This window comes from Daldinia vernicosa (genome assembly GCF_022497035.1).
Source record: "Daldinia vernicosa strain CBS 139.73 unplaced genomic scaffold F5Y00scaffold_21, whole genome shotgun sequence".
Classification (NCBI taxonomy): domain Eukaryota; kingdom Fungi; phylum Ascomycota; class Sordariomycetes; order Xylariales; family Hypoxylaceae; genus Daldinia; species Daldinia vernicosa.
Genome location: NW_025953937.1, coordinates 368876 through 379221, shown reverse-complemented (window position 1 = coordinate 379221; position 10346 = coordinate 368876). Strand labels below are relative to the sequence as shown.

The 10346-nt window shown below is 48.4% G+C and overlaps 5 protein-coding genes across 5 annotated transcripts in view; 2 read left to right on the top strand and 3 right to left on the bottom strand.

Annotated features, from left to right (window-relative positions):
• The window catches only part of F5Y00DRAFT_269617 (amino acid transporter), a gene marked incomplete at its 5' end in the record, with an annotated part of 2676 nt that extends 833 nt beyond the window's left edge, over nucleotides 1-1843 (bottom strand). Inside the window, 5 exons of the mRNA XM_048012469.1 lie at nucleotides 164-458; nucleotides 546-1206; nucleotides 1294-1363; nucleotides 1457-1661; nucleotides 1746-1843. Coding sequence (XP_047865222.1) covers nucleotides 164-458; nucleotides 546-1206; nucleotides 1294-1363; nucleotides 1457-1661; nucleotides 1746-1843 — 1329 coding nt within the window. The remainder of the gene's footprint in view (nucleotides 1-163; nucleotides 459-545; nucleotides 1207-1293; nucleotides 1364-1456; nucleotides 1662-1745) is intronic.
• Nucleotides 1844-3228: 1385 nt separating this feature from the next.
• F5Y00DRAFT_261762 (uncharacterized protein) lies at nucleotides 3229-3865 on the bottom strand (the record flags this gene model as incomplete). Its single annotated transcript, XM_048011267.1, has 2 exons — nucleotides 3229-3638; nucleotides 3694-3865. The coding sequence occupies 2 exons, from the start codon at nucleotides 3863-3865 to the stop codon at nucleotides 3229-3231; spliced, it is 582 nt and encodes a 193-aa protein (XP_047865221.1).
• A 242-nt stretch (nucleotides 3866-4107) lies between these two features.
• Nucleotides 4108-5308, top strand: F5Y00DRAFT_261761 (putative nitrilase; the record flags this gene model as incomplete). Its single annotated transcript, XM_048011266.1, has 4 exons — nucleotides 4108-4265; nucleotides 4331-4726; nucleotides 4828-5020; nucleotides 5075-5308. The coding sequence occupies 4 exons, from the start codon at nucleotides 4108-4110 to the stop codon at nucleotides 5306-5308; spliced, it is 981 nt and encodes a 326-aa protein (XP_047865220.1).
• Nucleotides 5309-5322: 14 nt separating this feature from the next.
• F5Y00DRAFT_70946 (fungal-specific transcription factor domain-containing protein) lies at nucleotides 5323-7521 on the bottom strand. Its single transcript, XM_048014042.1, has 5 exons — nucleotides 7099-7521; nucleotides 6702-7040; nucleotides 6357-6631; nucleotides 6082-6303; nucleotides 5323-6026 (listed from the first exon to the last, which is right to left on the bottom strand). The coding sequence occupies exons 1-5, from the start codon at nucleotides 7139-7141 to the stop codon at nucleotides 5424-5426; spliced, it is 1482 nt and encodes a 493-aa protein (XP_047865219.1). The 5' UTR covers nucleotides 7142-7521; the 3' UTR covers nucleotides 5323-5423.
• Nucleotides 7522-9016: 1495 nt separating this feature from the next.
• Nucleotides 9017-9539, top strand: F5Y00DRAFT_261759 (sterol-binding-like protein; the record flags this gene model as incomplete). The annotated part of the gene is made up of 3 exons (XM_048011265.1): nucleotides 9017-9032; nucleotides 9105-9302; nucleotides 9376-9539. The coding sequence occupies 3 exons, from the start codon at nucleotides 9017-9019 to the stop codon at nucleotides 9537-9539; spliced, it is 378 nt and encodes a 125-aa protein (XP_047865218.1).
• Between the last annotated feature and the right edge of the window lie 807 nt (nucleotides 9540-10346).

Below are 10346 nucleotides of genomic sequence, written 5' to 3'. Positions count from 1 at the left end.
GCACACAAATATTTTTTTTTGTTTAACGGGGATTTCATTTGGGTTTCATAATAAAAAAAAACATTTTTAAATTAATTTTTTTTTTTTTTTTTTAACAACCCCCCCCCCCCCCCCCCCCCCCTTCTTAAAATAGCGAGTGACAGACAGAAGCGAATACACATACCACAGAAGTCACGATAACAAACACAGCAGCAACGGAATTAAGCGCCCAACCGCCCTTCCCGAGCACGAAGTACGTGTTTTCAGCTTGGTACTGGCGCAAAACGCCGCGGCCGCGTATTAATAGCACGACGACGGGGATCACGTACGACACGTTGAGGAAGATGGTCGTGCTAGCCGCGTATGCGCTAAAGGCTACCGACGGTCCTAGATACAAGAGCCCGAAGAGTACGTTGAATGCGAAGGTCAAGACGATGGTGCGGACTGGGACGTCGAGTTTGGGGGTGATGTGTGCGAAGCTGGTGGTGTTAGCAGAGAGTGCACAATATAGGGAGAAGGGTAAAGATACTGGAAGCAAGAAGAAGGAAAGGAAAGGAGAAGCCTACTAGTTATGATATGCAATGCCCTTATCCCTCGCCATAGCATACAACAGCCTACTCGAACTAGTCACGCATCCATTCGTCCCATTTATAAAACACACAGCCAGCATCAGCGTCAACACCGTAGCCGCGGCTCGACTTCCCGTGCCCTGGAGGATCAACTCGGAGATGGGCATGTTAGTCGGCGTGTTAAGAACGGTATCGGGATCCGTAATGCAGAACAGAATAACAAGTATAAACGCGACGCCCGTCACGCCCCCCACGACAACCGCGTAGATGATGGCCCGCGGCGCATCCACCGCCGGCCGCGGCATCTCCTCCGTCATGTGCAGCGCGGCGTCGAAGCCGATGAGCGACAGCGCGCTCTGCAGCAGGCCCAGGATCCACGCCATGCCGTCGGACCAGCCCGTCTCGTTCCGGAACTCAGCAAAGACGAATCCGGCGTCGTTCTTCTCGGAGGTGGTTAGCAGGACTATGCTGATGACGACCACGCCCAGCAGCGACCAGTACAGCGCCGCGTCGTTCCAGCGCCCGAGGATTCGGTTCCCCCAGATGTTGGCGCCGGTCGTGAAGGTTAGGATCGCGAGGAAGATTAGGTATGTGCGCCATTCTTCGATCGCGTAGGCGCCGTTGGAGGCGATGACTGCGGCGGCGGAGATGAATTGCGCTGTGCGCGGTGTAATACATATCATGTCAGCTTTCCGTTTTGCTTTATAGTATAGACACTACGGTAAGGAATAAAGAGAAGTCTTACCAGCGAAGAAGCCCTCAGTCGTCACAAGCGTAAGCCAGCCCGCGATATTCGTCCAGCCAACCCAGAAGCTCTAGTTATGCGTTACAAGTCAGCCTCCCCGTTCCTATTTATTCATTATTCTTTCTCCGCCGAGTCTCCAGAGCCCAAAGTAAAGTAAACCCACCATAGACTTCTTCCACTTATCCGTGCACAGCGCATAGACAAAATGGTACTGGCCGCCCGCCGTGGGCCATATCGCAGCCAGTTCGCCGAGGCTCGCGGCGAGGGCGAGGTTACACAGGACGCAGAATATGAAGCCGTAGAGGAACGAGACGGAGCCCCCCGAGGGTAGAACGAGGCCAATTGATCCCGCCAGCGCGATCCATGTACTGTTATAACGGCGAGCGCTACGATTAGTCGCCTGCCACTCGTGTTATTGTTGTCCCGGGGAACCGGGTATTGGACCGACTCACTTAAGGATAGCGAACGTCAAAGCAACCATCGTCAGCCTCGACAACCGCGGTTGCAGGCGGCCCTCCTCGGGAGGCAGGGGCTCGTTTTGGATAGACATAATCGAGTCGAGTCGAGCTGAGCCGAGGTATCTATCTATCAATCGTTGTGCGACGTTTCTCTACGACGAGCTAAGGAAAGGATAGGGATCATTGAGAAGAGTCGGGACAGACGGACGTAAGGGCAGAGAGTAAGCAGATGACGTTCCTTTAAATATTCCGTACAGTTCTTATTATTTAAGATCGTCGACATTGCCTTATATTACATACACTTGTGATACCACTTACACGAAAACTAACGGCCAACCAAACAGCCAAACAACCAACCAACTAACTAACACGGATATATCCGTATGAGGTACGCAGTGGTAGCAATGCATATCTTCAATGGAATCCCAGCAAGCCACCTTACCGGGTAGCTACCTAGCTCGCAAGTAGGTATGTTTGCTATCTCTGAACCGTTGGACCTTGCTCCATCCAACAAGCTCACGTAATAATGGCTACCTACCTACCTACCTACCTATCTATCTCCCAGATCCCAAACCGGCAGCCTGTTCTGCAGCAGCGCCAATCACACGTCCCAGCCCCCGGGCAGCTTATCATTGGCCTGGGCCTGGAAGGGGAGGGGGGGTTTCACAGGAAAACCGTTGTGGTGTGTCCTCTCTCAGATATGACTCGATATTCACCGCTCCTTTTTTTTTCGCCTCCCGCTGCAGAAAAATGCAAAGCTATTGTGACACTGCGTCTGCCGACAGGCGGGACGAGGCTGCTTATCGTCATGTAGGTCTAGATGTAGGTATAAGGGAAATATTGATGTGGTAGACGTATGTAGGTATATAAATCCATAATGTTTCCCAAATCACCCATTTTCCAGCTTCCCATCCCCCCGTTCATCCATCCATCCATATTTTCCCCGTCTCTCCGAGCTTACCGCCGCACGTACGCATGCCGTCCAGGTAGTTAATTATTCCCACGTATTATGTATTATTAACCTTCAGCTCAGACAAAGACCAAAACCCGGCTCAGCCAAGCCAAGCCAGGGTCCGTCCTGTCAGAACCTTGTTAAATCCCGATCACGGACACGTTGTCTAGGTAGTGTAGTGAGTGTCTCTATCTATCTATCGCCCGGTTGGAAGCGGGCGGAAACCGTGCCCCGATTTGCAGATGATGATGACAGCGATAGATTAGGGACGCAGCATAAGCATTTCTGGTCCGGATAATTCGAGCTACATATTCCATATTACAACCGCGTGTGCCTTAGGTTACACGTGTATTCCAGAACCATGGGTATGCTGTCAGAGGAATCGGGAGCCCCAAATCTACGAAGAAGATGACAGGTCTTAGTGCTTATTTCCGTGAGTGTTGAAGATTAAAAGTATATCCGTATTATTCGGGGAATAGCAAAGTATTATTATTATTAAGAAGTTATATCTGGTAGTTATAGTTATCAAACATCCCATGCTCGCGGTATATTACCGGTGACAAATAGTAGGACGTCGCTAAGAGAAGGGAAAATCGTCCCGTCTTGTAGACTAAACTTAGTTGAGCCGAGTGTTGGTCGACGCTCGAGCGCCCGTTCCCGTTTTCGTGCCGCATTGGCATCGAGGCTTTCCCGGTTCTGGACGAGGGACCCACGCGGAAGCTGGGTTTGAAGAGCCGCTAGTTGATCGTAGAAGAAGCTTGGAAGGACTCTGCGATCGCTGATACAGAGAAGGATGAATATCTCACGGTCGTATATCGACGAAGGATTCGGTTGAGCTTGTAATAGCACTCTTATAAGGGCCGACTTAATAGAGGTGAGGTGTTTGGATACCTTAGGTACCGAGGTATTTGCTACGACCGCGCCTTGTGGCAGAACTTATAAAGTAATATAATGTAATACATAATGCTACTGCACTGAGGGGTTACGCACCGGCTGCAAGCTGGAGATGCGGTGCAAGGTAATGAGGTCGTGGACCTGCGGCACAAGATGCATGAGTGTCAGGAGGTCCACCAAGCCACCAAACGCTGAAAGCTCCAATATAGCCAATGATCGGACCCGGCTTGTTACGTGACGCGGCCGTAGGGGTCCAGAATAGGACCATGAGGTAGCAATAGAAGCCGTAGGGATTCGGGATTCTAGCATGAACTGAGCTGTTTCTGGGGTTTGATTGCTGACTGCAGACACCGTATCTCCCCGCACTGCAGTGAGACGTTTCTGCAGGCAGGATAGACGACAATATATAAAGTCCAAGCATATGATCGTCAGTCAATAGCTTGCTCCGACGTTGAGCTCCTCTCCATCGTCTCCGAAACTTCCACCTAAGCTATACCCTTCAGTTCGATAATGTCTACTACTGTTCGCGTCGGTGCCGTCCAGGCTGAACCAGTATGGCTTGACCTTAATGGGGCCGTCGACAAGACTATCTCCCTCATCGAGGAGGCTGCAGCAGATGGCGTCCAGGTGCTTGGCTTCCCCGAAGTCTGGATTCCTGGATACCCGTGGTAAGTTCGGTCAAAGATTTCCACAAGATTGCAACACTAACGTCGACTTGTTTGCCTCAACCTAGGTCCATGTGGACATCGAGCGTCATCGAGAACACCCACATCATCCACGAATACATGGCAAACTCGATGCCCCGAGACTCAGACCATATGAGACGCATCCTTGCCGCTATAAAGAAGGCGGGGATGTTCGTGGTCCTTGGATATAGCGAGAGGGAGGGTGGTAGTCTCTACATGGCCCAATCCTTTATTTCGCCAGAAGGTGAGATAGTCCACCACCGACGAAAGATAAAGCCCACGCACATAGAGCGAACTATCTGGGGTGAAGGCCAAGCCGAATCGCTTAAGTGTGTGGTGCCATCTAAGTTTGGTAATATTGGTGGCTTGAATTGTTGGGAACACTTACAACCTTTGCTTCGTTACTACGAATACTCGCAAGGGGTTCAAATACATGTTGCAAGGTGAGTCTTAAAACTTCCTTTAGCTTCGTCCCTAAAAAAAAAAAAAAAAAATCCAAAAAAAAAACACCCCCCTAAAAAACCCGGCTGATTTGAATATCAAGTTGGCCTGCAGAATTTGAAATGCCGGATCCCTCCAAAATTGCTTGGCTATATCATGAGACGGGAGAGGCAAGCTACCGAGCGAGCCAGTTCATGGCTATAGAGGGGCAGTGCTTCGTCCTCGTCGCATCACAAATCCTAACCGAGAAGAACCTGGAAAAAAACAACCTTTCCGGCAACCCAGTAACCAAGACGGTAAGAACCTCGCTTTCCGTTACTCCATAAACTACTAACATAACTCCTTCCCAGCCCGGCGGTGGCTTTTCCATGATTTTTGGTCCCGACGGCAAGCCGCTCTGTGAACCCATCGGCGCTGGAGAAGAGGGTATCCTCAAGGCGGATATTAATTTGAGGGATATCGATTATCCCAAGGCCTTCATCGATGTCGTCGGTCATTACGCCAGGCCGGACCTACTAAGCTTGCTGGTAAATCCCACCCAAGACTTACATGTGACGAAGATGTCTAAAGAGGGGCGGCCCTAAATAGGTCGCCAAGATTGTTCGTGAGAAATTAAAAGGGGGTATAATGGTAGCGGTGATGATGATAATGATGATGACGTGACGGCGATGGGGAGGAGTGTGACCGATGATGCCGTTTTCAGATACACCAAGGTGCAGCGATATCTAAGTTGACAACGTTCCACCATTTAGTATTAGAGACGCGGCCGCTGTCGGCCTGGAGATCCTGCTGTTTCCAGTATGACTCGATTATATCACGTAGAACGAACACATTTCCAATGTGCCGTTCGTTATCCATTTTATCGAGTGTCTGGAGGATCCTTATTCTCTGTTGATCATCTTCAGTCTCGCAAGCAATGACAAAAAGCGGCCATGGGCTCGTGCAGACATCGAGGCGCTTTAATGCAGCAAACGCGTACTCTAGGTACGCTGACCTAAGCTCTTGATTATGCGTGCATTCGGCTGTTCTTTGCAAGTAAAGCAATGCCGCAATGCGATAGAGCTCGGCAGTCGTTAGGATCCGAGACCTCTCTGCCGGTGGTATACGGCTCGCATCGAGGGGGTCTAGGTGCTGTTCAAGAGTCGTTATTCGGCTCTCGATTTCACGCCATTCGTCAGCCCTCCGAGCACGTTCTTCCGGGCTAAACTCTAGGGACGCGCCCCGAAGCTCGAGAGCACGCAGCCCATTCACGTAGCTGATGATTTCCATGACCTCTACGGAACATCCGAGCGATCCTATGATCTATGGGCTGTCAGTGGTAATTATCTTTGATTAGTAGGTCTGAGGGGAAGAATACCAAAGACTTATCAAAGTCCGTATCGTCTAGAAGCTGCAGAGATGCCGGACATCTCCCGTACTGAAGTGGTTGGCTGAAACCACCCAAAATTTCGTGGTAAAGGAACCACGTGTATAAGAAGCCGTACTTTAACTGCCCACCATGGATACTGGCGAGCTTCTGAAGAATAGTTTGGGCTCCGCGGAGGTGTAGGTTCCAATTGCCTTCGGTCTCGTCGAAGACCTTATATCATATTAGCATAACCATGCGTGCAAAATGATCAGGCAGGTCCCTACATTGTAAACACAGAGCATCATTGACGTAGCTAGCTGCGTCTCGGTTATACCAATAGACTCGCTCGATAGGGAGGAAGATAGGGATCGAAGGGCGTCGGCTTTGTAGGAGAGAGCTTCCTCCGGACCCCAGAGGTGAAAAGCGGATACAGCGAGCATGGCATTTCGAAGACCGTTAGAGGCATTGCCAAGGTTTGAGAGTGCCATAGGTAGCAAATCATCGCGGAATCCATTGTTGATGTCAATTGTGGATATCATCTGAGACAACTTGTTCTGATCTGATATATAGTAAGCGTCAGTAAGCTTTCAAGGTGGAACTCATCCGAGATGTCGTGGGCCCGCTCTTACAGTAGTTAATAAGATGGGACTCCCTTTCGTGAAGATTTGTGAATAAAGGGAGGCTTCGTCCTGGCCGCGGCTGAGCACGAAAGATGGACAGGCAAATAGGCGAGATGCCTTTCCTAGAAAGAGCCAAGTCTGAGTAAGTTACATTTAGAAATTGTTTTCCATAATACTTGGGATCGATTTCGTGATGGTGGATTGTGTGATCCGGAAGGCGAGTTAGTCTGCGTCTACCGTCGGGCTGATCTGGCCACGCGAGACGGATGCCGTAGCCTAAACATTCTCTCCCGGTGCGAAGGCAGTTGTTACAGGCTGGATAGCCGCGGTCACATCCGATCTTACGTCCTTCCGAAATGTTTAGTAAGTGTCGCGATTGCTGCTGATGTTATACCCAAAAACTTACGTTTGCAAGTCCAGCATCCCTGCGCTCGTCTAACAGTCTCCATCCTTCGGCGTGCTAAGTCGGAATTTGTACGCCTTAAGTCTTTAGCTTGAGACCTTGCCGACGGCTTCTGAGCCTTGCATATTCAAAACGGGTTTTGGACTTCTTTTACGGTGGCGAGGCTGGGAAAAGCAGCCCGGCGGCGCAGATGCGGAGGCAGAAGGGGGTATATTATCCACTCTGGTCCGATAACAGAAGGGATAGTCTACTCAGGTTATCTAATTCTCGAATCTGCCATCATACGACGCATTGTAACGATTGAAATGTATGGTTTAACCAAGCTGGGTAACTTTGTCGATAGGATGGTCCCCGGGTGCTTGATACAAGGGATTGATACAAGGGATGTACGTTGGCTCTCGAACTTGGTTCCAGCGATATCGTGCAATTAAGAAGTGTCAGGATCTCCGCAATTCCGTATCAACCAATTAGAGGACGCCTTTGCTGCACAGGGATTGGTACCAGTCAAATCCCGAGTGACCGGATGAGACCCCGACCAACTGTCACCCAAACAAAACATTCGAGACGTCGAGATGCATGCTAGCAAAAAATGCCAAATTTTTAAAGAGAACCCCCCTAAAAAATCGAATCTAACCAGCTTGTGGTAGGGGTAGAAGTAATATTGACAGGTAGTCGGCGAAGAGACCAGCTATCGGTAGTTCGGCGACCAGGAACTGTACGATTTCTCGATGCTGAAAGCTTCGCTAAGCAGTCATGCTGACGGAATCTCTGCGATACTTGTCACTTGTCTTTGCTTATACGTCATGCTATGCCGCTGTAACAGGCCAGGATAAAAGGTTCAAATCCCATAGATCCCTTGTTCCCGAGTTCGTTATAAGCAGCAACACCTTTGTACGACTCGAGCTTCTCATACGAAGACAAGAAGATTTCGGGTAGAGAATTCCCACCATAGCGCTCCGGACCTTTGTGACAGCACACACCCCTCTTGGCAATGTTCGATCGGATGCTCGATCGGTTACTCGACAATATCGGTGCATTGGTGCATTGGTGCAATGGTGCCTGTATATGTATGTATGAATACCAAGCTCGTGAGACGGCGGGTAATGCCGGAATTAAGCAATTCACAAGATAGACAAGATAGAACGAGGATAAGAAAGAGATCAGATGATGGGGGGGGTTATCGACATGTCAGGGGTTCCCCACGGGAGCATCGCTTGGTACACAACAAGGCTTCCTATTGGGTTGACAACACCTTTAAGTGCCCTTTAAGTCCAGACGGCTGACAGAATCAGGCCTGTCAGGTCTCGATATGGCAAGCCCGTAAGCCCGCGGAACGCACCGTTATGCAACATGTGAATCTAGGTCGGCCCTGAGCCAGAATGTTGGGATTTATTTAAGTGAGTAGGTAGGTAGGTACCTAAATTGTATCGAGCTACCACGCGAAGAGTTGACTTGCATGTCAATTGACTTACATGTAAGATGTAAGATGTACTTACATGATGTACATCGATGTAAGATGGATGAACTTTTACTCGCTGATGAGCGAAGTGGCTAAAGAGATGAGGCTGGTGGTTTCAGAAGACGGCAACTTACATTCCAGTGTAATGACATGACGTTTTTGTGGCTGATAACTTTGAAAGTCAATTGTTGGTCGGTCTTGCTTACCTAAACGAATCACTCCCCCTGGCAGCACATGGACAATTGAGGAAACGGCCGAGGTTCAATTAACACGTGCAATAACCGAGCAACAGCGTCATCAACCTTACATACCTTACATTTTGCAACTTAGCTAGAGCTTTCTCAATCTGCGAAATACTCAACTTTCTCTATAACTTCTATCTCGCGTGCTCGCCTACCAAGTATTTTCTAGAATCTACCTCTCCCGATCGCATCAAGTTTCAATTTAACCAATCTCGCAAAAATGAGTCTAAAGAATGGTATGTCGATATAATACCAGCTGTCGCGCTTCCCCCAACCATTTTTATACAAGACTAATTCTCTTCCCGTAGACAAGTTTCCTTCCTCGGGAGCCTTTGAAGCTATCAACGAGGCTTTACAAGGCGAAGCCGACCGAAAAGATGCTATCAAGCAAGGCAACGCCATCTTCGCCTTTAACATAAAGAACAAAGCCGGCGAGACCGAGAGTTGGCATATTGACCTTAAAGAGACGGGTACCGTCGGTAAGGGTCTAGGCGAGAAGCCAACAGGTAATACTTCGCTATAATTCACATATAGAGTCTACTCGCGTGGAACTAGATACTAATTCACCGCTATATGTAGTTACTCTGTCGCTTTCGGACGAAGACTTTGGCAAGCTCGTAACTGGTCAGGCCAATGCGCAACGATTGTTCATGTCCGGAAAGCTAAAGATCAAGGGCGACGTGATGAAAGCGACTAAGCTACAGCCTATCCTGGCTAAAGCGCAGACAAAGGCGAAACTATGAGACGTTGGATTGTCGCTAATATATAGCCTGTATAATATTGAGCTTTCGACGATATAGGCAACTTACCTACCACCTATTCTTGTCTTTAATTATATACTCAGACGCCAAGGCGTTATATCATTGAATTTAACCAATTAACTTACTTAGTCCGCTGCTGTAATGATTTTTGGAGCAGAATTTCTGTGAATCAAGAGTTGTACAAGATAGCCTTAGAGTGCCTACCTAGGGACCTCATGGATTCAGGGTATCTGGTCTTTTGGGATGTTATAAGTCTACCTTATGTATGTTAGTAGCCATATTCAAACCTTGGATACCTACCTATATACAAATCTAGCATGCGCTGGGAAACTAGAAACTCTGCTGTTCATAATATCGATTTTTGACGTATTATTAGTAAACATATGGACATGTGATAGCGCGTTTAGACTACCTATTATTAGATGTAAGCGGACCAAAGCTAGCAACACACTTCCCTATTCCGTTCAAAGTAGTTGGCTATAAAATAAAAGACGCTTTCTTACTACTAGTCATGTAATTCTTTTTAATTCTTTTCATTATCCTTAAGCGCTAGAAAGACACGGTGGGTTACTCTTCACAAGGGCATATCCAATCAGAACAGTCAATACATCATCTTGCGGAATTCCAGGAATTCTTTAAACTATTAGTTGACTACCTAATATTATCTCTATCCTGTGGGTTAATCCATCATGTTTTTCTGGCACTCAAGGACATGGTATCAATAAGAAACGGCAAGTTGGAAGAGGGTAAGGTATGTCTTTTGTACATACTGTGGGTTGCAAAGCTCAA

What these genes read in the sequence shown, in the direction of transcription:
- F5Y00DRAFT_70946 (XM_048014042.1), bottom strand. Translation starts at nt 7,141, where the DNA reads ATGGAGACTGTTAGACGAGCGCAGGGATGCTGGACTTGCAAAC. An exon ending in GGGATGCTGGACTTGCAAAC is followed by an intron (nt 7,041 to 7,098) that starts GTAAGTTTTTGG and finishes ACATTTCGGAAG; the next exon opens with GACGTAAGATCGGATGTGAC. An exon ending in CGGACTTTGATAAGTCTTTG is followed by an intron (nt 6,027 to 6,081) that starts GTATTCTTCCCC and finishes GACAGCCCATAG; the next exon opens with ATCATAGGATCGCTCGGATG.